Genomic DNA, 25,758 nt, shown 5'->3' on the forward strand with positions numbered 1-25,758 from the left:
ATCATGATGACCCTTTTTTTTTTTTGGTAAAAAATCACGATGATCCATGGCCTTCCAAAATGAGTCCGGCTCTAGATAGGAAATCCTTTTATTACCAATTTGTTTGTTTTTTAAATTTTTTTTATTTATTATAGATGTTTTTTTTGTTGAAGTTTTGGGTAGAAGTCATTTTATGACAATCATGCCTCACACTCTTTCAAAAGAGACCTTTTATTTTTGTTTTCTTGCCAGGTGTATAGCCCGGATCATTACCTTTGACGGGGAGCACTCTGTGCTTTCCGACGGTTTTTCCACCACAAAAACGGTGGCCCCTACAACTGAAAATAGTAATAATAATAAAAAAAAAACACTCCCATCACCACCCCTGGCCCCCCTGTATTTTGTGCTCCCCGACGGGGTCGCTGATCCGGACTCAGGTATATATCCTATCTTTACCCTCCCATTGACTCCCAATACTATTCTTTTACTTATAAACCAGTATTTCCAAAGGGATGAGTAGAGGGTGTCAATAAAACTCCATTGTTTAGAAGCATCTCAAATCTTTCTTGATATTAAGTTAAGCCCAACTTGACTTTTTTTAGCTGAAAGGTGACTTTAGGCTAATTCATTTAAATTTTTAAAAAAATTAACTTGATCTTATCAGAATCAATCAACGCGAGTTGAACTTAGAAGAAACCTAATAGTGTAAGATTTAAGTTTGGAGTTTAAATCACTTCTCCATTAAGGAAGAACAATATACTCTCATGATGATTTTTTAGCACATAGCATGTAAATATAAAAAATAATAAAAAGTACGAACTTCTAATGGATCTCACGTTGATCCCACCCCCTATTATGGAGTTAAAACCATTAGAGAAACACAATGTTCTCCCTGACGAGGAGGTGATCCGGACTCTTTAGTAGTCTTTTTCTTCTTTCCCCCCTTTTTATGGTAATCTCCAGCACATAATAGTATGTAAATATAAAAGATAATGAAAAATACGAACCCACAATGAATCTCACGATTATTCCACCCCCTATTATGCAGTTAAAGCCATTAGAGAAACACAATGTTCTCCCTAGCGAGGAAGTGATCGGACTCTTTAATAGTCTTTTTCTTCTTTTCCCCCCCTTTTTTATGGTAATCTCTAGACTCTCACGTTTTGGGCGTCTCAAACCCTAGGAGGGGTAAGTAGAATTTGAGTTAAAAGATTTACGTCTCTAGTCTCTAGGATAGGATTGGGTTTAGGGTAACCCTACACAACCCATTCATGTCTTTAATTCAGCATTGTCATAAACTTCATATTTTACAAATAGTACTTGAATTGAAGCAGAAAATGAAAACCTAACAATTAATCCTGAAACTTCAGATGCAAGCGTAGAACATTAAACATTAGTTCAGCAGAAGAAAAAGAATTCAACAAAACTAATTGGGAAGAACCCGATCCATGAAAAAGAAAACCCATCATCTATCAGTACTAACGAGTGGAAACAATCTCGCCCAAGTCATCATCATCAGGTCCAACAGGTAAAGAAGCCATGGAAGCCACAATGGAGGTGGAAGTAGGGTTGCGTTCTGACACTTCTCTGCTCTCCACTGCATCAATCACCTCCAGTGGCTTCGCCACCACCGGAGGTGCATTCACAGCCGGTAAAGCCAACACTATTGTCTCATTTTCCTGACTTCTCTTCATCTCCTCATTAGCCACCGCCGACTCCATGGATGAGTCTTTTCTTTCTTCCATTCCTTACTCTCTTCAAGCTTCACAATCTTCTACCCAGCTTCTTCACAGGTATCAACGGTTCTCTCACGCTGTAAAAACGAGTTTTTGGTGAATGACTTTTGTATTTTTGCCTTGCATTAAGGGCTTGTGAATTGTGTGATACCTTGCCCTCCAAGAAACCCACCCAAAAGAGAGGAAAATAAAAAAAAACTTCTCCTGTGTACATCCTATGGCTAAAAGCAACTTTGAGAACACATGAAACCACTCTAGCTGTTGGATATGCATTGCATTCGTGAGTTATGCTTTTAAGGGGTGTAAATATAATAATACATAAATTTAAAAATTATTTTGATAATTTACATTTTTTTCCCTTGCTAAACGAATTTTTCTTACCAAAAATAAGAAAAAACAGGGCGCTTTGTTCAGTAACCAAATCTGAATTGTGGGTCTCATATATTCAGTTTTTTTCTTTTTTTAGTAAGAAATAATTTTATTGAAGAGAGGAACTCGTGAAGTCCAGATTACAAAGATTTTTGATCTACATAATTAAAATAGACAGAATCGTACTCTCAAAAGACAAAGCCCTCTTAGCTAGGTTATCGACTATGGTAAGAAAAAGCAAAAATTAAAACGGCAACTACAATTGATATTTTTTTTAATTTCATGTATGGCTAAGGGTGAAAAAAGACATTTTGATCATATATTTGGGTAGAAGTTAAAAAAGGAAATTAAATTCTTATAAAAAATAGAAAAAGCAAATCTCATTAAAAGCAATTAGCATTTTGATTAAGGATAAGGATCCACTCCAATGTCTTATTGTCTAATTTTTTGTTCATTTCTATTCAAATAATTTGATCAGGGAGGATGGAATGTTCATATCACATTGATGGTTTCTAGGACAAATCCTTATTCTCTAATGAGGGCTAGAATGATCAAAAACTTAAATTATAATTGGTATTTAAGGATTTATTCTCTGCATTCATTACTTGAATGAAAAAACCCTCACCAGTTTTAAAATCATTCTATTTTTCTTTTTCATAAGTCATTTTCTTTTAAATTTTAATTTTTTTTTTCATTTTTTACCAAACCAACATAATCTAAAGAGTTTTGAAAAGCAAAGATTTAAGAAAAACAACTTATCTTATATTATTCCATAAGAGAAAAACAAAAATAGAGAGGAGAAGCTAAACTAGTAACTCAAAGTGACCAAGACAAACATGGAACACCATTAAGACGCTGAACTTTAAGACGCAAACATGGACACTAGAACTGCGAATAAAAAAAAAAAAAAAAACTCTAAAACTACAATTTCTCCTCTTCTACATACACAAAACACAGACTTTCATTAATCAGACTTGGTTGAGGAGCCATTATCGCAGCTTTCAGCAACAGAGGCTCCTCCCGCTGCTGGATCCATGGAAGTCATCTTGATAGGAAAATCAGGTTTGTGGTTATGCAACCACACCCTGAAAACGTTCCTGGGCACCATGATCTCATGGCAAAAATCATCAATTTCAGCGCTTCTCTCTCTGTCCATTTTCCATCCAAGATATTCAGCAAAAGCAAACATCTTCTCCTTCTGAGCATCTTCAAAAATCGTTTTTGGCTTCTTAAGAAATCTTCTGGACGACTCTCCTCCTCCTCCTGCTTGAACCTTCGATAGTAATTGCTCCACATCACGCTTCTTCACCGGTGTATTTGCTGCCGGCAAAGCCAACACTACTTCTGGCGCCTCCAACTGTGGCTGGACCAATGCAGGAGGCACAACAGACTGAACTGGACAGCCCACTTGCTGCACAACTGCCAGTGGTTCTGGTCGTTCAGAGAGACGAGCACAAGCAATTTTCTTGTGATAATTGCGGTGACAGCCACAAACAGAGCAAACTAGAGAGTCTGGTGAGTTCAGTGGTGCAAGAAACTCGCCACACCCATCTAATATAGTGCGGCCAAGAGCGACTGAATGGTTCTTCATGCACTGACCAAAGTATACCTTCTCCATGAATTCAACTCTTCCTTGTTTTCTAACTCTCTTAAAGCTTCAGAAATCTTCTCTCGAAGATGGATATGGGTCAAGAAGATTTAAGTTGCTGAGTTACAAATGAAACAATAAGGGCTTTTTATAGGAGAAGCTGCTGCATGGGGTGCATGGGATTTTCCTCTTGATGAGGAAGGTTGGCTGCTACCTTGGTAATATCTAGCAAGTATTTTCTTGTTACCCTACCCTATTGGCAGCTAATGAAATGGAATCTAATGGGGTTTTCTAAAAGTACAAAAACCATCATGAACTATATGTAATTAAATTATTCCATTTCATTGGCTGTAAATAAGGATCGTAATGACATTCCTACTACTCAGTAGTAGCCAAGGTTTTTTTTTCTTTTCCCTTCGTCTTGATTCAGGGGGTTGAGTTGATCATAAAACGTGTATTTGGTGAATTATGTATTAATGAGTTATGTAATAATGAGGTTCCTATACATGCCATATTTAGGGAACATTTATTTCAAGATTTTTTTTTTCTTCTCCTTTTCTAGATTCATGAATGGAGAAATTTTACAATGCATCATAGACTTGTATCCAATTAGTTCGATTAGATTGATGACTTGATCATAACTCTTTAAAACACCGTTGGATTGTAATATGATATTTGACCCCGAAAAAAAAAGATCGTAGCATGATATTCCTTTTACGTGTATCTATTGCATGTATATGATTAGAATTAGACTTGAAAGTATACTTATTTCAATGAAGCATCGGTCGTCACAATTCCTACTTATGTCAATATCTGACGTCAATATCGACTATTTCCTAGTATCCTAACATACCATAATAGTAAGAAAATATCAATTTATCAGGACACTCTAACGACATGTATAAGTAGTTAAATCTCGTAATTAAAGATGCCAATTATCGATCAAGACTCTTTGACAACATCCGACTATTCTAGAATATTCTTTAACGTACGGACGTGTCAACTTGTGAAGGCACTCCGACAACATCCTTAACGATTGTAAATGCAAACGTCAATCAATCAAGACTCTAAAATCAAGACTCTAACAATATTTGTATACGTTGTTATTGTATGCACACGTGTCAATATATCAAGGCACGTTGAGAATATAAACATGATTGCTCCACGATATTGATCTTATATGTCGTAGCTATAAGTATCAATCGATAATCAAGATTCACTAATGACATCTGATTGCTCGATGTGTAATATTTTTATTTGTAAAAATTCGAACGTTATTCCAAACGTCAATAACGTTCGGTTTTTCTTTTTAAATTAATAGTCATGTGTGTGGTATTCACAACCTCCAATTAATCAAGGCTCTCTTTTTTTTTTCTTCTCGTAACTCTTTGATGACCTATGATTGCATTGCAACATTTTCATGTATTACGATTGCAAAACACAATCGATCAAAGCTCTTTTCAGACATTTTTTTTTTCCATTTGAAAAAATAACATCTACCTCTTTTTTGGTCAACTTAGAAAATAACATCTACCTCTCGTCTAAATTAGAAAATATAATTTATCTTCTTCTCTTGATGATGGTGTAAAATATTCATCAGGGTGGTCTTGCACCATAGAAGAGCTACTCTTTCAACTGAACATTAAAAAAAGTCTACAACCAGTATAAATTTGCTACATGCAAACCAGTTCAATTAATCCAGCCTCTCATGTATCAATTAATCTATCAATATCTACCTTTTTATTTTTAGAAAGAAATAAAAAGAAATGAGGTAGGCAACTTTTCTTTTTTCTTTTCTTTTTTCTCTCTCTCTTAATCATGTGTCTTTTTGCATGGTTGACGTTGCCTACCTCATTTTTTTTCATTTGTTTTGTTTTTATCTTCCATTTTTGTCTACACAAGATATCAATGAATTTTTTTTAAAAAAAAGAAAATTGAATCTGATCAAAATTGGGAGGACAATAACATATGAGATTGAACCATCTAAAGCCCATTTAAAGCCCACTTAGATATCCATCCAGACTCGCCCATACCCATATATTGGTTGAATTAGGTGCCGCAGGTAAGGCCCAGATTCTGTGCACAAACTTTTATTTAGACGAAATGGTCAATAATTTCTTTATTACCTTAATTCGTAACAATTTTAGATAATTCACAATAAATCATTTGGCAGCATAAGCTTTAAAGCTTGTAACATGTTGGTAAATAAAATAAAAACCAGCTTTAAAGCTTTTATAAATTAAAAAAAAAATCTGAATATCTAAAGTGCAAGGAAAATATGTCCTTGTACAAAAACTAATCCTCATTTTGATAAATATGTCCTTGCACAAAAACCAGAAGCTCTCTTTGATAAATTCTTAAGCATTCATTTAGCCAAATAATGATGATGTTAGATCTATAGGCCAAGTGAGCTTTGGTTTAGACAATAGAACAAGAACTTTCCTTATTGTACCAAACTTAGCGAATTAGGTTTTGATGGAGAGAAAACCCTAATCAGGGTTGGATGTCAATCCCACTCCCGACCCCCCCCCCCCAATTTTTTTTTTTTTAAAAATTTCTTCATTTTCTTGTCAAAATTTTCCTCTAACTGTCTTTCCATGCATGCTATCAATATTTATTCCACCCCTAATCCTCATGGTCTAAGAGATGCTAAAATGATAAGTAAACTTAAACTTTAATTAAGTGTTATTTAAGGATGCATTCATGATTTTTCCGGTGATGAAAAGATCAAGATCTTCGGAATGTGAGAATTATTCTATTTTTCTTTCTCATAAATCATTTTTTTCTTAACTTGTAAAAGTTTAGAAACAAAAAAATCTTCTTCTTTTGGTAATTTCTTACCAAACAAACAAACCCAAAAGGGGGGGGGGGGCTCTTAAAAAACTATAATGAAAGACAAAAATAGAAAGGGAAAAGTAGACTAGTAACTCAAAATGATGAAATACAAATGAAATGCCATAAAACACTAGAATCAAACATGGACGGACACTAAGAAGAACACCCTAATTTGAACAAGCCACACTTGACCATTTCCCAACCCTAAAAGAATTCCCCCTTTGAAACATGAAACTTGTATTTCAATTTTTTAATGAGGAACTATTGTCGTAACTCCGAACTCGAATATAATCGCTATAGAAAGTGAGAAGATACCCAACCGGGAAGCGACCATTTTAGGCTTTCGCCCGGCAGGAGAGGGAAAGCGAGATTGAGACTAGGTGAAGAACTCAAAATGATGAAATACAAAAGCCAATCTGAAGATGAGTTTTGATTGTTTATCAGTAGGTGGGCTTGTGGAGATTGGAAAATCCATTATATAGAAATTGGGTTTGCTGTTTATAATCTACATTGGAGCAAGAACAGCACAAGGGTTATGAATGCAGAGTGGTTTCTGCCCCAGTGCCTCCCATGGATGTAGAGTGAACTGAACCTCGTCTAGGGGTTGTAATTGGTTGTCTTTGATGGTACTCGCCAGAACTTCATTGGTTTCCTTCGCAGAGATCTGAAAAGATGAGGAATCAATGCGTACCTGGGGCATGGAGAAGAGATCATATACTTACAGGACATAATCCAAGAATTCAAAATCTCCATTGTTGTTTTTTCTGAAGACCATGCGGACAGCAAAGGGTGCCTCCATGTATCTAATGGTCAAATAATTTTACCCATCTACTTCAATGTTGAACCCTTACCCAGGGAGGGAGTTTGTTTGTAAATTTGAAAAAAATAAATGAGATTTGACAAAAAAAAAAAAACTTATATTTTCATTCGTCCCATTGGTAAAATGGTCATTTTATTTTTAAAGTTAACAAAAAAATAACTGTAAATAACTTGTAATTTTTTAAAAAGCATAGAATGTAAAATTTAAAATATTTCTCATTTAAGTGAACAATTAATAATTTTAGTCCACTTAAGTGAATGCCTTTGAAAAAATCTCTATATCCTTTTAGAAGGTTTTTTTTTGTCGGTTAGATTTAGCTTATATTGATTACCAAAAAAAAAAAAAAAGATTTAGCTTATATCTACTTTTGGACTTATGAACTCTGTATCTTTAGTGTCTCAATTCCACAAATAATTTCATTTGTCACCAAAGTTAAAATCATGAAGAACAACTTTGGAATTAAGAGACTTTAAATTAAGTAGAATGAAAACAAAATATCTAGCTTGTAACTTTAGTCATTATCAAGCAGACGATGAAGTGGTGAAACTTGACGATAAGAAGATTCCTTAGAATGCTTTTTTTAGGTACCTAGGTTCAATCAAGGTTCGAAATATCAACAAAAAATCGCTAGTCTGTGGCTAGCAACACCATCGACACAACAACATTTTGCCAATATTTCGGCGATTTATGACGGTGGAACTCCATAAAATTGCCGAGAATCTTGCTACTAGCCGGTTGCTTCACTTGAAACTAGAGAGAGAGAGAGAGAGAGAGAGAGAGAGAGAGAGAGAGAGAGAGAGCAAAGTGTGGGAGAGACAGAGAGAGATACTGGATAAAATAGGTTCTAGATGTACTTGCAGACCCGCGATGGTGGAGAAGAGTTGCAGCAGTGAGGGCTGTGAGGCATTTCTGTTGTCGGAGCTGGAGAAGGTGAAGGAGAAAGCTTCGAACCACGGTTCTCTTCCTCTCTTCTGGCATTCAACAACCCTGCGGTAGAACTCATATCGTTGGCAGCGATAGTTTCAATTTTTTGCAGATATTTTGCGAGTATGAAAATTTTTCAGCTACTTTTCGACGATTTTTGAGCAACTTTTGGTTGTTGTCATTTCAATGCTTGGCTTCATGTAGCCCTTAAGCCACATGCTGATTTTTCGCCGGAATGTCATGACATTTCGGCAACGTAATATACTTTGGGTTCAATCATAAACAAAAGAGGTGATATAGATGATGATGTTTTCCAAATAATTAAAATAAGGTGGATGAAGTGGAGATGTGCATCTGGGTCTTGTGTTGTCGAGATATTCCATTCAAGCTTAAAGTAATATTCTATAGAACCATCGTTTGACCAGCTATGATATACGGTGCAAATTGTAAAATTCTATGTAGTAGAAATGAAAATGCTAAGATGGATGAATGACAAAACTATGAAGGATAAAATAATGAATGATCATATTAGAGTTGGTCTAGGAATTGCTCCCATAAGTGATAAGCTTTAGGAAAGTTGTTTGAGGTGGAACGACCATGTTCAACTGAGACTATAAATGCCCTCATACGGAGAAGTGATATAATCTAGATTGAGGGAACTATAAGAGCTAAAAGTAGACCTAAGATAACCTTAAGAAAAGCTGTGAAAAATGATATGCATGATTTAGGCCCTATATTCTAACATGGTTTCCAATAGAACTGATTGAAATGTAAGAATCCATGTAGTAAACCCCATTTAGTTGGGACAATGCTTATTGTTGTTGTTGTTGCCAAAATCACCCTTCCCCATCTCTTGATTACTGAAAATCTTAAATAAAGACAAGGGATATTTTTGTCATAGAAACCATTTGATCATTAATAGCGTATCTTAATCTTTTTCGTACACATTAGTGGGAACCAAATGTAAAATATCACTTTTTTTCTGGATAAAAACACAAGGGCGGGCAGAGCCGAGACAAACAGAGATTCAAAAAGATCAAACAGGAGATAAAAAAAAGAGGGGGGAAGAAATCTAGGATCACCAAAAACATGACAAGGATGGAATGGCAAAGTAAGCTTTTTGAAACCGGATTTCACCCCCTAAACCGATCACATTTTTAGGTAAAAGGGAATCCAGATTCGAATCTGAGATTTTTACAACCAAACGGGTATAAATCTTTGGATTCATGAATCCAAAGATTTGAAATCTCTGGATTCATGTAACCAAACAGGCCCTAAGTCAATCTCAAGGGTCCAAGTAAATACTACCCATATTTTCCTTATTAACTAGTAATTTGGGACACCAAAAAAAGAGAATTTATAAATATCCTACATTGACCCATTTGCATTATTGCTTTAGAATAAAAATGATATGTCAACATCTAGCTAATAGGAGCCGTGGTCCTACCTCTTTGGACTCTTCTCCACAACCATAGGGTTGAGCCCACTTTTGACAATATCTCAGGGCTTTAATGGGCTTGGGCTCTCAACAACCCCGGGTTATGGGCCAGCCCAGTTAAATGCTGGTCCCAGTGCTCATCATTCAGCAGCAAACACAAATGGGTTTTTAAAGTCCGCACATGATATGTTCAGTAAGTCTTTAAATTTTTTTATATATATATATATATATATATATATAAATGAAGATGATGAAAATACAATTTCCGATTTTGACTTTTAAGAAGACAAATTGAGATAGGAAAACCAGAAGCTCTGGTTGATAACAATTCTTGGCCATTCATTTCTGATCATCATTTCACCCTGCTTGAATCTCTAAGCTGAGAAACATTTGCAAAGTTACAGAACTCATGAATTGAAAAATCCAACATTTTATTAGATACAAAAAGTCGACCACGATTGATCTTTATGTACACCTTGCAGTTTAGTTCAAACCCCCTTTGTGGGTTTCCAGGAATCAGAGAGACTACAAGAAAGATACAGGGATAAAAATTTCTAACCTGCACAGCAATTGGAAACTACAAGAAGGTGCCAAAAACCTCTCTCTATACATGGATCAAAGAGCTCATGAAGACATAAACCCTTGACTTACATCTTCATTTCCAAGTCTCTTTTCTTTGTCTTTCTCGATCAATTGTTTAACAGCACCAACCTCAGCTCTGACTCCAATGGAGCCTTCCTATCTTCACAGAAAATGAGCTGGCTTCTTCTTCCAAGAGGCAGAGAGAGCTACAATCTAAAGGAGTCCCTTCATTATCTCCAGATCCTTCTCTTGGAATAGAGCACAAGGAGCTGTCTCTTCCTCACTAGCTAGCTCTTCCTCACTTAAAGAACTTGGTGTTCTTACAAGATCTTCCTTTTTTTGTTGGGTCAAGCGTCCAACCAGTACATCTAGTGCCTCCTTCATCCACCAATGTTGACACTCATCTCTAGCCTTAGCCACAGACATCTATAATAAAAAAAAAAAAATCAAGAAACCCAGGATTAGGTTCTAATTCATTTTTTCTTTGATGCAAATCTAAGGCTCATTTAATTTAATTGTACTCACCCATTCCCTTTTTCGACGATTCTTCTCAGGCCAATGATCAAGTTGTTCTTTAACAAGCAAAGGGTACATGATACCATCATAGATTGTGTTATATCTTTTGCTCCTGAAACCCCATTCACCCAGTTTACCCTGCAAACCATTTGATTTACAAATTCAATTCCAGATACAAATAAAGAAAACTATAAACAATTAATGTTTCAAAAGAAGTTGAAACTGACCTGAACTGTGCCTCTTACACCAGCTTCTTCCTCTGTCTCCCTTGAAGCTGCTTCTTCAATTGACTCGTCTGATTCCCAACCTCCCTGATGAATAGAAAATAGAGATGATATCATGAGTAAAACCATTTCCAGAAGTTGAGTGTTAAGTTTTAGTTTCTCTCATAATTAGAGGGAAAATGAAGATTTAGTACCTTAGGGAACAAATAGCCGTAACCCTTTTGTGAAGTGATCACAAGGATCTCCAATTCATCTTCATCGTTGATAGTATTAGTGTCATCACAAATATGATGTTTTCCATCTTTGTATCTGTAAGGTATACATCTGCAGAAATCGAAAATGCCCACCAAGAAGTAAGTTCCATAGTTGAAAATGCTTAAAATTTCTAGAACGTCAAACACGTTTAAAGGGAGAAATTGAGTAAATCCACTACGTGTGAAGCCATTTGACCAATTCCAGCCAAACCCATTTCGCAATTTCTCCTCTTTAAAGTTCAAACAAATTCTCAAAGAATTTTAAAAAAATCAGATCCTAACAATTGAAGAAACAGTCCGTACCCAACAACTATGCGACGACCTTCTCTGTAACGCTGCATAGTTCTTCCCGTACGAGAAACCAAAGAAACCATTTTCGTTAAGATTTGCGAACTGGAGAAGAAAGCAAGAAACCCAGAAACCCTTTTGCTATGAAGGTTTTTTTCCAAGCAAAGATTAACAATTTCTTGCGGAAACGAGAACAGAAAACAAAACCCAGATGGGCTCTTCTATTGTTGGAAGATCAGAAGCTTAAAAAAGCCCTCTTTTCTCTAAATTTTGTGGAGAGAGGAGTGTGGAGATGTGCTTGACATGGATAAGGGAGAGAATGGCGGTGACGCGCTATTAATAGCAGCTGAGGATTAGTAGGCGAACGTCGAGAAGCAACAGATGAGATGATCCATCCACGTGGTAGAACCAGATGCTCATCTCCAGGAGAGATTCCATCTGATTGCGTCCGTCCATTAAACCTGCTTTATTAAAGAAAATAATTTAAGAACATAAATAATAATAAATAGAAAACGATTTGGTGAGATTATGGACCGAGTATCCGAGTAGTGGACTTCAAAGCGCCGTGGATGCGATCAAACCATATACCATTACGCGTTGCATTGCTTTTCCTAGGGGGATCCCACACATTTCTCCGTCATTTCTTATCAAAATTATTTATTTCTATTTCTGTCGCAGTCACTCCTCTGTGTATATGTTCTTTAAAAAATATTTCTTTTAACCTCAGCTTTGATGATGCCAGATCATTTTTTTTTTGAGAAAGCCTTTTTGGTAAAACTATTTATGAAATCTGGCCGACTTCGGATTGTAAGGGCGATTTTTAATTCTTATTTTTTATTGCACGTAACTCTCTATCTCTTGATGGGTTATCTCGAATGGAGCTACAGCAGAAAAATTTGACAAAATTATCTATGTCAGTGATATATTATCTATGTCAGTGATATATTTTGATATTAGACATGATGATATTCTTATTTATAAGGGAAAAGGTAGGTATCAAACCCAATATAAATTCTTTGAATAAAAAATAAAAATTCAATATAATCTTTTATGCTTTTAAATTGACGAACTATACTGATGGATGTTTAGTAATAACTTCTCTTTTTCAGAGAATTCACAAAGCAAAAGAGATTATTTTTTTTAGTCATCTATTTGGTATTTCATCTCTCTATTTATAATATTTTTTTTCAATTTTAATTCTTTAATTAAAATTTTATTTAGATTTAGTTAAGTGAAGGAAAGCAATATTAGAAAATCTTGTTTAAACTCAACTAAATAGAGGAATAATTATCTTGGACTACATAACTATTTTGTGGCTACTTCTTACGCAAATTGTAGTAGTGAAACCCATCCACTACGATTAACACTTTTAGTTCAAGGAGCTGATCCGATCATTATTGTGTGTGAGACCCTATGATTACATCTGATAAGAGCTATAGTGTGTTATAATAGTTCTAAGAATATAAGAAGAGTTGGTAAGGAATATAGTGGTACACTAGTACCAGGAAATCATAGGAAACCATAACTATCGAGTTTAGGGTTAACTACCAATTTAAGTTTATTCTAGCTTGTTCATTATAAAATCATAGACAATTCAAACTAGAATCAGTGAAAGATCAGTCCCTTAACTAATTAATTCTAATTTCTAATCTTAACCTTGTTTATGAGGATTGAGAGTGAAGGTTGCAACTCTACATAACCCATCATGAAGAGAGAATCTTCTTACCCACAACTTGAGTCGTTTTAATGAATAATGCTCAATGATAAAAGATAAGAAAGATAACGATGCTATTCATTTTTTTTTATCATAAAAATAATGTCATTCATTTATTTCAATCATAACGTCAAATCATAAAGAAAAAATCATCTGCTTTGCACATCTTTGCTTTGTAGAGCAGTGCAACACCAAAGTGCGACACATGTCTTATTCTAAATAGATCATTGGGATTAGAAGTTTGGTTTTTAAGTGAACAAGACCCATTTGATAACCCATTTAGGCCAAAACTCGCCCATTTCTAAAATCCGATTTTAAAACTTTGGAACCCACAATTAGTGCCATCTTTTTTCCTCTCAGTTTCTTCTCCTCGCTCCTCCTTTCCTTAAACTAAGAAATGGTACAAGGAGCTGATACAAGTAGAAGAAAGAGGTTTATTGGAAATCAATGGCCCATGCATATTCCAGTCTATGCAGATTGATTCTAATCTGACAACGACTGTGCTCTCACGGTAGTTCTTTTTGTCGTTGCTCAACCTACCTAACAAAATTTTGTCTGGCTACATAGCATGGATGCTAATAATCCTTTACCCAAAAAGAAAGGGGGAAATGTCAAAAACAGGATTATAACCACGCAAAGCTGTGATGTTGTGAACATAGACATCGGCTTGTCAATGAACCATGAATGACATTTCATTGTGGTCTTTCAATTATTGCATTTTTTTCTTTGATATTTCAACCAAAATCCTTCCTATCTTGGGCTTATAAATATATACTAAATTTCCAGTAATTCCAAAGCTAACATCATCTTTATCCCTTTCTCGCATAGGATTCCCTCGAAAGGTGTTCCGGTTGTCTCTTGAGAGATTGGAAGAGAAAATGAAGGCAACAGTTTCAGCGCTACTTCACTTTTTGGTGTTACATCTTCTGGTTGTTCCATCTGCTTCACATTTTGGTCTTATATCCTATGAAGTAGATAGAACAACTGGAAGATGGAGCAAGAGAATGAGAGATGAAGAAGGAAATGAAGTGAGGGAAAAAGATTGGACTAATTATGAGTCTCTAAGTTTTAGAACCGGATTTTAGAAATGGGTGGGTTTTGGCCAAAGCGAGTCATCAAAATGGGTCTCTTTGACTTGAAAATCAGGCTTCTAATCTCAACCACACATTTAAAATAAGACATGTGTCGTGCTTTGGTGCTCACTGCTTTGCAAAGCAAAGAGATGTGCACAAGCAGATGATTTTTTCGCACTATGCATCTAATAACGATTATTTATGATGTTTCACTTATCTATAAGCTATACATGATTTGTCACTGAGTTGAAAGTGATTTTTCAAAAATAGGTTAAGTTTTGGATTTGAAAGAAGTAGGCATTCATAAACTTGTTTCATCACAAGTCGACAAAGACTAATACCTGCAACAATCCACTCAAGATATATCCCCCACCATTTATTTCTATTTTCTAAACACTTAGGTGCAATTAAACCAAATTCTTGAGATTAAGATGGATAAATTACATGAAGCCTCGAAATTTAAAAATTATCATATGAAAATAATGAGTTCGTTCTTCTCAATTTCAATCTCAAAGATTCCCACCAATGCTCTCTAGGGGACAGAGCAAAGATCAAATCGAGATTTCAAATCTATAGACTCAAATCATGGAGTCATAAATAAAATTAAGTGTTGGGTGGAATAAAACGGGATTCATCCTAAAAAATATTTGATCGACGTGATTTTGGAAGGCAAAGATAGCTTTTTTGAAACTGGATTTCACCCTACCCATAAATCTAGATTCACGTTAGTGTAAAGGTGAATCTATAGAATTCATGAATCTAGAGATTTTTACAACCAAACGGGTATAATTCTCTGATTCATGAATCCAAAGATTTGAAATCTCTAGATTTATGTAACCAAACAGGCCCTTATATTATAATCTCTTATAAATAATGCCAATGTCTCTATTTTGGGCCACATTAAAGTTACTTAATATAATTTAAAAGAAACATAATAATGCTATCGATGGGTCTCTTTCTATTATTGCATGTAGAAGATTCCAAGTCAATCCGTTAACCAAGTCTTTCTTTAATGAATGAACAAAGAAAAATAGAACATATATAACACCTTCCCTTACTAGAATCTGATCCTTCACGACTCTAATCCTTTTATTTATTTTTTTAATTGATAATCACTTGATTACGAAGATAGAAAAAGATATTGTCGATCTAAAGAAGCACAAAGAAAAAACAACAATGGCTTCTTTAGATTCACCACGCCAAAGGAAAAGTAAAATGCAAAGAGACATAATCTTCGACTTTGAAAGATTGTTAGTCTCATAATCTCATGCGTGCATTTGTCTTATAATTCTACACATGCATGCACGCTTTTACATCATCATCTTAACATATACGCTTATAGTCTCATATATCTTTCGTAACTTATATTCAACCATATCGATCAAAATGAATCTTACAATCAAAATGTTATTTTTGAATGGTCTCCAAACGCGTAATTTACATTTGGAAAAACAATTCTCATTTGAATCAAGTGGTCCAGATTGATGGCAAATAAAAATAACATAGATTCCGAGACCATGCCACGTGGACCAATCACCGTCCAAGATACCTCATTACGTACACACCATACAATATTTATATTATATGGGCTGTGATGGGTTTGAAGACATTGTTTTGGTTTGCGTTTGTTTGTTTGTTTGTTTTGGGTTTGAAGGATAAGAGTTCCAAGTCGAAGCTTGCTCACCTCATCATCTCTTCATCTCTTTTGGGTTTTGGCTCTTCTACAAGGAAATTTACAGAGAAAAGAAAAAGGATTATATATCCAAATGAAAAGCATGTCACTCTCCATTATATTCCTTTGAAATGGTCTGAGTAAACTCACGTGAAGTGGAAAAAAATGAAACTTGATAGACCGACCAGCCGCCATTAATGAGTAAAACATTTCTTCTGTAGTCCATTTTGGGTTACTATATATTTATGATTGGAAGGTGATTAATTACTTTTGTCAAGTCTTTCTAAATTGAAACTTATATTACAGTAGTGATTAATAGTATAATAGAGAAGAATAGGCTTGAGTGAGCAACTGCACTGCAACTTCTTCTCTATGTTGCAAATGTGAACACGCCTCCAAAGTGTGCCATTTTTGAACATGCATGCAAGGTACAAATTAATCAAACACCTAACCATTATTGATCATACATTAATGGTTTAGATATGTATTTATATAAATGCAACTTGTATCATCAAGTAGGTAGGTGAGTTAAAAAAATTATAATCTTATATACGTTGTTCACACTTGTTTTATTTGTAAGCCGTGTATAAATAATCTTGTCATTTTCGATAGGAGATGATAACATTTGAAAATGATATACTGATATTATTTTTTTTTGGGTGAAAAGAAAATGATATAATAATATATTAATGCCAACTTATTTCAAAGACCAAAAGATTAAATGTAGAACCAAATAATATGGATAGGTATATATGCATGTAGAAGCATTTAACCAATTACTCTTGGACTTTTCATTTAATGGACATTGAGCAGTAATCTCACACAGCACGGGTATAGATGGAAATTACATGATGGATGTCAAAACCAATCAACCCTATGATGAAGAAGACTAATTTTCAACATATAAAATGTTTTGTGATTCATTTCGGAGCTTAAACATGTCCAGATGGTTATTTTTCTATGTTGACCACCAATAAATAGGCATGGGTATTGATTAAAATTTCGAGTCCTTCGAAATCATTGGTTATGTGAATTGCAAACTAGAGATCCTATGTTATTGTTTTGGTGTTTTTGGGTATAGGGGCATTTTGGTCATTTTCATTTGAAGGAGGATTTTTTTTTCACCGTAACTATTTAAAACTTCTTAATTAATTGAAGAGGGGGAAGGTAGAAAAATGGCTAGGATTGTATCTGTTCTTATTTTTAGAGTGAATCACCATCTCTCTACATGCTATGGATGTAACCTTCAAGTAAACCACGTATATCATATATCTCGTCTTATATACATGTATACACTTTTGCTCTATTTTTCTAAAAATACCGGTACCAACCAACTTCTTAAATAGTCCCAAAAGAATCAGTTCATCTAACTAACTAGGTTTCTATTCTACCAAAAAAAAAAAATACCATAACCACGGGAACCGGGGTTTTTATTGGGAATTAAGCTTTGGTCCTACCGATTCAACATTCTCAAAACAATAGAGAAGACCGGGGAGGTCAATGCACGGGGCAGGCCGGAGATTTTGGGGCGTGGCTTGCTGGTGCCAGAGAGGAGGATTCATATGTAGAACTTCCACCACAGAGAAAGGGTAAAAGCCCTCTTTCCAACCAAGGTTTTGATTGGAATTAAGTTTGGTTAAATCCATGTTTATGCAGTCACTAATTACAATCTATTTTCTCAATATGGTCAATCGAGGAACTAATTAACCCTTAAACTGGGTTACTAATTAACTTATTTAGCTAGTCCATTAGCTAGCCGTGCATGCTTTCTTGGGCGTTTGTCACATAAATATCAAGAGTAGGTAGGTTTTTTTTTTTTTTATTTTTAATAAAAAATAAAACATTCATATTAAGATATAAATCTATATTGGTTTCACTTAGTATTGCCTGTGGTAGTCAAACATAGCTAATTTACAACAAAAGTCCCGTAGTGTTGGGGATTTAAATTTGCCAAAACATGTTCAGGGGGGCCGACATTCATTAAAGCATTAAAATAAAGTGACATTATGCATGGTGGCCAAGCAGTATATGGTGTTGTCAAATGGCCAAGTGTGAAATAACAATAAATATCAAGAGTTGACTTGCAAGTTTCCTTGGCCTTGATTCATGAGGGAGAACCAAAACTGGCCAAGTGTGAAATAGGTTTTAGATTGGACTCGAAAGAAAGACCTTAAGAGCTAAGGTGGTCCATTAATCCAATCATATAGAACTCCATGATTGAACAGAAACAACTGCAGAAATCTCAATCAAGCTATCAATGAAAGTGAGATCTTGACTCCAAAAATGAAAATGACATTAAACCCGGCCAGTGTTTACATTCATCTAAAATCTTTAGCCCAATTCAATCCGAAACATTACCCAAAACCAAACCAAATCAAAATGAACTTCGTAAAAGTTTCGGATTCACCAATTTATCACATTAAAACAACTGATTCAACCCGAATCAAAACCGACCCACTTTTCATTAGAATATACCAGTTCTAAAATGGGGTCCAGCATTCCAGCCATGAGCCAGCCAACCTTTGTCTTCCATGGAGACTTCTCGAATAGGCACAAACTGGCCAGAAACATTTGGTTTTAGCATGGATTTAGTACTACTCATGGAACCCACACTCTCTTTTAGAGCTTCTATGGATAACGATATGATAAGGGTTTAGACAAAATATATGATTTGTGCTTGGAAAAACGCCTCTTTGGCGTGTGGAACTCGCAAAGTGTCATTAAAGGTAGAGAGATCAGTGAGCTTTGCACCTTTGCTAGTTTTTCTTCCAATTCTCATTTTGATTTCTTCTTTGCCGACTATTGCAGAAGCCTTAATTGGTCCTTGGGTATTAAATGATGTCATTTATGTCGGTTTGTCTTTTCTTCAAATAGTCTTCATATTTCTTGTCCTCTTAGAAAATTATGTCGACCCAGAAAAATCCTCCACACCTTTGGAATCCAATGTAATCTTAAATTCGAAGATGGGTTCTATATAGTTAGTTTTCAGAGTGTCTTGAATGTCTTCGTAAAAGGACATGGCATCTATCAAAACATCAACACTGAGAGAGCTCTAAACTTCACTGAAGATGGTTTCTCCTTAGAAGACAGCCACAATCTTGGCTTCTGTAAATATCAACACTGAATGAATCTTCATTTTGATTCTTTATCTCAACTGCAACATCAAAAGTGATAAGGAGCCAGGGGAGGAAATATGCAAAAACGTCTTGTTTGCCAAAGACACGAAGACACAGCTATCCTTGTTAGGGAATGAACAATTGAATTAGCCTCCCTAGAAATAAACTTAACCACCAAATCCACATGAAGAGAGCAAATATATTGAATGTCTTCAATGAGTGGGCCCACTTCAAGAAATGGGGGATTTTTCAATTAATCATGCGGGCAAGAGACATATTATCTGTCTCAACAAGCACTTCTCTAAAACCACTTGCCATCATAGCTAACAAACCTTCTAAGACAGCAATAGCCTCGCCCACCAAAACTGATTGAGACTGACATGGAACTGATAGAGCCAAAATAGGGGCACCACCAGAATCACGAACAATGCAACCACATCCCACACGAGATTCGTTGGAAAGCCAAGAAAAATCACAGTTCAATTTCAGCTGACCCATAGGAGGGAAAGTCCAATACTGACATCTCAATCTAGTTGTAGAAGGCACTGGAGACTTTTTGGTTTGAGCATTAGTAAACTCTACATGAGCCTTCAAAGCTTTATCCACAACAATACCTGGGTCCCAATTATTACCCTTGAAAATCAATTCATTGCGAGCAAGCCAGATAGACCAACAAACCATGAAAGCCAACCCCAACAAATCCTCCTTTACCGAGTTATTAGGTAGAGTAAGTAATCACCACCCGTTTAGGAGAGCTAATAAATTTGCTAAATGATTCCCTCTAACAACTGCATCCAAATTACATCCAAACCAAATAGCTCTCGTATATGGGCAATCAAAGAGCATGTGATCAGTTGTTTCACAATCACACCCACGTCTTTTACACCCGGGGTCCACCTTGATTTGTCGCCGTAGAAGATTATCTGCAGTAGAGATACCTTGATTTGCTGCTTTCCAAACAAACGCTTTAACCTTTGGTAGGCATTTGTTTTTCCATATAGTCCTCCAGCCCTGAGACTGAATTTGTATCCAATAATGCTATCTAGATGATAATGCTTTAAGACTCATTTGGTTATCTCGCTGATTGGACAAAAGATGATAGGAGCTTTTAACAAAAAACTGACCATTCTTTGACTCACCCTATATCAGTTTATCCCTAGAAAGGAATCTCTTTAATTTGATATTCAAAATGGCATGCACTTCTCTTGAAGAAAATAACTGATTAAGGAGGCCATGATTCCAAGTAGGTTCTCCATTATTTATCAGTTCTAAAACATTAGATACCTAAACTCCAATAGGCTTTTGAGACTAAATTTTAAATCTAGGTAAACCAGGAATCCATCTAGATTTTCATATGTCAATATTAAAGCCATCTTCAATCGACCAAATAAGCCCCAATTCAAGACACTCCCTCCATTTTAGAAGATTTTGCCACGCTAGATTAAACATTTGGTGGTCGTATATTATATTAATCTAATAGAAGAGATGAAAACATTAAATTTTCAGAAATTATGAATCAAATTAGTTTTTCTTAAGGAGATGGGTAGAGGAGGAGGTTCCTGTCACAGTCTCATAATATCACATCACCATCTGTGAAAGAATTTTTGCTACTCCAATTATTTTCAGTTCCAAACTAAGTGCGATCAGTATAAATTAAAAACTATTCCACGTGAAATCCAAGGCGAAATTTAAGTTAAACTTGCAATACTAAAATGATTTCCTAATTTTCTATTTGATAATTCTTATGATGCTCAGGCATAAGAACAACGTGATAGAAATGTCTAATGAGTAAAGTATAATTTTTCCAAATGTTTTTTAATCATTCGATGTAATAAAATAGAATTTGATTGCATTCAAATTGATACTAATCCACAATAGACTTTTAGTCTATAATGAATTATGAGATTTTTTTTTTTCTTTTCAAATTTCATTGCAGATACCAAATACAAAAATGAAATTCATCAAAAGAAAAATGAGAACGAAGATTGATACGGAAAAGATTTTAAGAACAGAACAAGAGAGAAGATCAAAGTGGACTCCAAGACTTTCTAATGCTTGCACAACTTTGAGTGTTGTAGGCTTGTAGCATGGGTTGGGAATTTAAAGAACATGAATAGTGAAGCAATCGAGGGGGACTGAATAAATCATGTTCTCTAACCTGCCTTATTGTATATATGATACGCAATGGAGACATTTGATCAAGGTTTAAAGTATTCCACGATACCATACGATAATAGTTGATACGTATCCATATTTGACCAAACTGATACGTTACATCTCGTCTCTCCATTGAATTACTCTAAAATACATTAGTCAGAGCGATACAATATTAGATACAGAACGATATGTCTCTTAAAATCACTTGATTAATACAATACTCAAGAGTTCCTTTCATTTTATACAAGAGATGGTTAAGAGTCCCTTTCGTTTTATACAGTACCCAACCTACAAACATGTCACATGCCCTAACACAAATGACAAAAGTAGGTGAAATTACTACCTACCCTCCATAAAATCAATTATTTTATCCATATTGATTCTACTACAGATGCCATGATATCATTGGCTTTGCGTCATACAAGGATTGGACAACTAGAGATCATTGTCTAGTCATGTAGAAAACACATGTAATCACAATCGGGCATGTAGGAGGATCTACTCGAATAAGATTAAATTATTCGACTAAGGGCTGAACAGGAAAATCCAATTGTCCTATTTTCGAATATAGAAACGATAGTTATTACCTCCTTGTACTAATATCTTGCTTCTTGTTACTACAACAAATATTTACATGTCATACATAAAAAGGAGAAGAGAGGTAGACATAAAGAAGTGTTATCTCTTATACTACACGTTGAATAAGGAATTCAATTCCAAATACCGAATAAAGAATAAACTTAAGATAAGGAAAATGTCCATTAAATGATTTCATGTTCAAAGTCCACTTAAAGATATTATATGGAGTGTTGCAATCTTAGTCCCCTTTGATGTGTTCCCGTAACCACAAATTAGTTATCTTGTCGAATAATTCTCGATTCCATTTCAATTGTTTGGTTAGCTCATCATGTATCAAACCCTTTTCTAAGTTTATTGATTATTCAAAGTCTAAATCGCTTATGATTTTTTTTAAAAACTTTATTATAAAGTGACAATCTGTTTGAATCGAAACCGAAACATATCGTATAAGAATTAAGACAATGACTTGATAGTACGTAAAATTAGAACCGCAAAAGAATAATATATGCTCATATATAGAATCTTTTTTTTTTTTTGAACCACAAAAATAAAAGAGCATTTTTCTTAATGATACATCAATGGGAATCATATCATCCCAAGAATCTCAATAAAGGCAGCATTATTAATGCCAATGTACCCCCAACCCAAAAATGAGTAATTTTTAAGCCATACAATTAAAAAAGAATGAGAATAATCAATTTAAAACCTAATTGACCACCTATATATAACCCCAAGAACTGGTTCATAATTGATTTTAACTGGTCCGGTTCAATTTTGATCGATTCTGGCCCGATTAGATAATCAGCTCGGATCCAAGATTTACACCCTTTTATTGACTTGGAAAAAAAAACCTATAATGAGATACCAAAAGGTACCGTACTCCTTTGACCCTGAAATTGGGTCTAAAAGCAACCAAGGGTCCAATATTTAACCACAGATGTGTCTCAAAGGAAAAACCCAACAAACAAGTGAATGTTGCACCACTCATTATAAAAATTTCATCCAAGTCTTTCTTCTCAATTCTATACTATGTTTTCAAATCTGATGGGCTTGGCTTTGCCCTAGCTAAGGCCAAACTTGGTGATTTGGGTATCCCTTCAAAGATATGCTACCACTGTTCTTTAATGCCAATCACCCCTAGGATATGACCCAAAATTCTCATCCAACTTCACAAGAAGAATGTTCAAAATTTTCAGCTATTTGGGGTTAACTAGTATTATCGCATTGGTATAGTTTGGTAGGAGTTTATGTATATGAATCGATTTGATTCGTCACTGGTGGAGATCGGTCGATTATATACATGGTGAGATGGAATTAGGGTTAGGGTTGAGCAGTATTATAAAATTTTGTGGTCTTGAGTTCCTCTAGTCAAGGTCCAGTACTATTCATCTTGTCGCTCGCAAAGAAAAACAATCATGTTAGGTAGGAAACTACAAAAAAATTAGATCAAGATCGTGGTCATGCATTTGTATGTGGTTCTAGAATAATCATCATCAACATACGCATGATGCAAAGTATACCTAAATCTATTCTCTAGTCATTGTTATACTGCTTCTCAGATTCACTATGATTATCATTTTTCTTCATTGGAGTTCCATTCCGAAAACTAAATTCAAGCAGGAAAAGAAGAAATTTAGAAAAAAAAACAAAGAGAAAAAAAACTTGACTTTCCAAAGGTCTTTAAAGATAATTTTGTGAAACCCAAATAGGAAAAGCAACAGCAATGGTTGGTTAAGAAAAAAATTACCATTTGGGTTTGCAAGGTTTCCTGGTTTTGTCAAAGACAGCACCTCTTAGTTATAAGTTAAAAATTAGATATTAGAGAAAGAGAGAGATTTAGTTCACTCCTGAGTGAGTTTTCCAAGCAAGTGAACAAGTTTGCTATGTCTCTTATGGGAGAGTATTGTAGAACAGTGCATGTATCTGTCAGATTAGTTGGAATTAGTCATTTGTAGTATCTGTTCAAGAACAAATATTCGTTAGGAAGAGCTTTCAACATTTGTGTTCTTCCATTAAAATCCACAGGAGCTGATCAATGCATTTGACTCTTCCACATATAAAGTTTATATGTATTCCAGGATTTCTACGATTTCTACGAGTTCTACTTAATTTATCTCAATGTCATGGATGGTGGGCAGATATAAAGGCACTTAACTTCTTCCTAGAAGCTATTTATAGTATGCAAGCTTGTGTAAACCAAGCTTGTCTCGTCTTCTCTACTTATATTGAAGAGACTGTGTAACCTCCACCTCTTAGCACTTGGGGTGGGGTCCACAATTTCTTTCTATAACCATTGATGTGATTTTGTAGGGACCACATTAACCAGCTTGTGGGACCCAAATATTTAATGGTTCCATTAGCAAATTAGTATGTTGGGTTTCAATCATCTTCCAATGACCAATGACCCACCATGTAGGTCATTTTGGTTGGCATAAAGCAAGGGGTTCATGTGTGTAGTGGGTCTCTAAAGTCCTATGTATGTGAAGGAGATTCCATGCGATAAAAGAATCCCATGATCATAGTACTTAGAATTCATGATTTGAAAAAACTTTGTAGATGCATTTGTTCTTCTAGGGTTACATTTGTTTATGATTTCATCTAAAAATTTCGACTTATCATGCTCCGATAATAAGAAAATGTATACGCAAACAATCTTCGTGTTCTTTTAGGTTGATTTCCTTATAAGATAGGAACTGTTGATCTCCTCAAATCTGAGATTTCTCTTGCCTTCTTGAAGATTAATTCATTATGTGAACATAAACCGACCTTAGTTCCAAATCAAATCATCTGACAGATGGAAGACAAATTAAAGTTGCCTAACTACCTAAAACTCTTGTGATGTCAATATCATGTTTAAGTGGGAATAATATGACTAAATTTCATTGAAATTACCACGAAACTTAAACTAATTTAGACATATAATCCTATTGAAGATCATGGCAGGTCCCCCTTCACTTTGAGGTCATGCCTTAGTTGCTAAATTAATCAACAAAAGAGCACTAATTAGGGATATTTAATTTACATTAGTGGACCTTTAGCTCCCCAACCCCCACTCTACCATGGAAACCTACTGAGAAATTTCCATAAAGCATGCATGTTTTGTCTTGTCTTTTGTCTTCAGTAGAGTTGCTAGAGCTATAAGATATTGATGCATATATGCTTCCAATATCTACCACTGACTTGAAAAGAGACAATCATACAAATAAAATTAAAGAGGCTTGAGTGGAGACAAGGAATGGAACAAGTCTATTCCCTATCTTGTGGGTGCCCTTCACTTTCTAACCTATGGACAGATTAATTTTTCCATTGATGTAATCTTATGAGGACCAAATTGATCAGAAAAGGAAATTTATTGGAAAGTAGAGCAACTAATTTTTGGGGGGAGAGGGCAAGATGCTTGGTTGTATGGTCCCATTTGAAATTTAAATGATGGGTCTCAATCAACTGCAACCACCATGGTGCATGTCGCCTTGGTAAGTCCAACAATGGGTATCCAAGAGAAGAGTCTAGTTCCTCTATCTTTAATCTTATATTGAATCTGTCATCATAGATGTCTATTTTATTAGTGTTCAAAGGTAAATTTTCTTCTTGAATATATGGTACAAAGAGCATCAAAAGTTTGAGATACTCCGAGGGTGAAGGATCCCAAATCCAAGTATTTATTTGTGTTCATACTTGTGGGAGAGGGCAAGATACTTGGTCATGATCCCGTTAGAAATATATATTTGGGGTTTTATTCATCTGCAAACGACCATGCACGCTTTGGTAAGTCCAACAATGGGGTACCCAATAGAAGAGTCTAGTTCTTCTGTCCTCGGTTATATCTTGAACACTCGCCACTATAAGAGTTTACCGTGTTTGTATTCAGAGATAGACCCATTTTTTGGTTGTGTA

General features: G+C 35.1%; 3 protein-coding genes across 3 annotated transcripts; all 3 read right to left on the reverse strand.

The window, feature by feature from the left end:
• Positions 1 to 3,048: 3,048 nt before the first annotated feature.
• LOC149000636 (zinc-finger homeodomain protein 9-like) lies at positions 3,049 to 3,702 on the reverse strand. Its single transcript, XM_089139198.1, has one exon. It carries the CDS (start codon positions 3,700 to 3,702, stop codon positions 3,049 to 3,051), a length of 654 nt encoding a protein of 217 aa, XP_088995324.1.
• Positions 3,703 to 10,103: 6,401 nt separating this feature from the next.
• Positions 10,104 to 11,876, reverse strand: LOC149000637 (nudix hydrolase 18, mitochondrial-like). The gene is made up of 5 exons (XM_089140964.1): positions 11,569 to 11,876; positions 11,206 to 11,335; positions 11,015 to 11,098; positions 10,797 to 10,925; positions 10,104 to 10,697 (listed from the first exon to the last, which is right to left on the reverse strand). The coding sequence occupies exons 1-5, from the start codon at positions 11,637 to 11,639 to the stop codon at positions 10,485 to 10,487; spliced, it is 627 nt and encodes a 208-aa protein (XP_088997090.1). The 5' UTR covers positions 11,640 to 11,876; the 3' UTR covers positions 10,104 to 10,484.
• A 7,501-nt stretch (positions 11,877 to 19,377) lies between these two features.
• LOC149000638 (uncharacterized) lies at positions 19,378 to 19,809 on the reverse strand. The gene has a single exon (XM_089139199.1). The coding sequence runs from the start codon at positions 19,807 to 19,809 to the stop codon at positions 19,378 to 19,380; it is 432 nt and encodes a 143-aa protein (XP_088995325.1).
• Positions 19,810 to 25,758: the final 5,949 nt, after the last annotated feature.

The sequence above is a fragment of the Hakea prostrata genome, chromosome 11 (assembly GCF_041222555.1).
Source record: "Hakea prostrata isolate BN-2017 chromosome 11, UWA_Hpros_2, whole genome shotgun sequence".
In the NCBI taxonomy this organism is placed as follows: domain Eukaryota; kingdom Viridiplantae; phylum Streptophyta; class Magnoliopsida; order Proteales; family Proteaceae; genus Hakea; species Hakea prostrata.

Bases quoted from the DNA above. Each gene is read 5' to 3' on its own strand.
- LOC149000636 (XM_089139198.1), bottom strand. From the start codon at position 3,702: ATGGAGAAGGTATACTTTGGTCAGTGCATGAAGAACCATTCAGTCGCT.
- LOC149000637 (XM_089140964.1), bottom strand. From the start codon at position 11,639: ATGGTTTCTTTGGTTTCTCGTACGGGAAGAACTATGCAGCGTTACAGA. The intron at 11,336-11,568 runs GTACGGACTGTT...CGATTTCTGCAG, and splicing joins GGTCGTCGCATAGTTGTTGG to ATGTATACCTTACAGATACA. The intron at 10,926-11,014 runs GTCAGTTTCAAC...AATGGTTTGCAG, and splicing joins GTGTAAGAGGCACAGTTCAG to GGTAAACTGGGTGAATGGGG.
- LOC149000638 (XM_089139199.1), bottom strand. From the start codon at position 19,809: ATGGTTTGTTGGTCTATCTGGCTTGCTCGCAATGAATTGATTTTCAAG.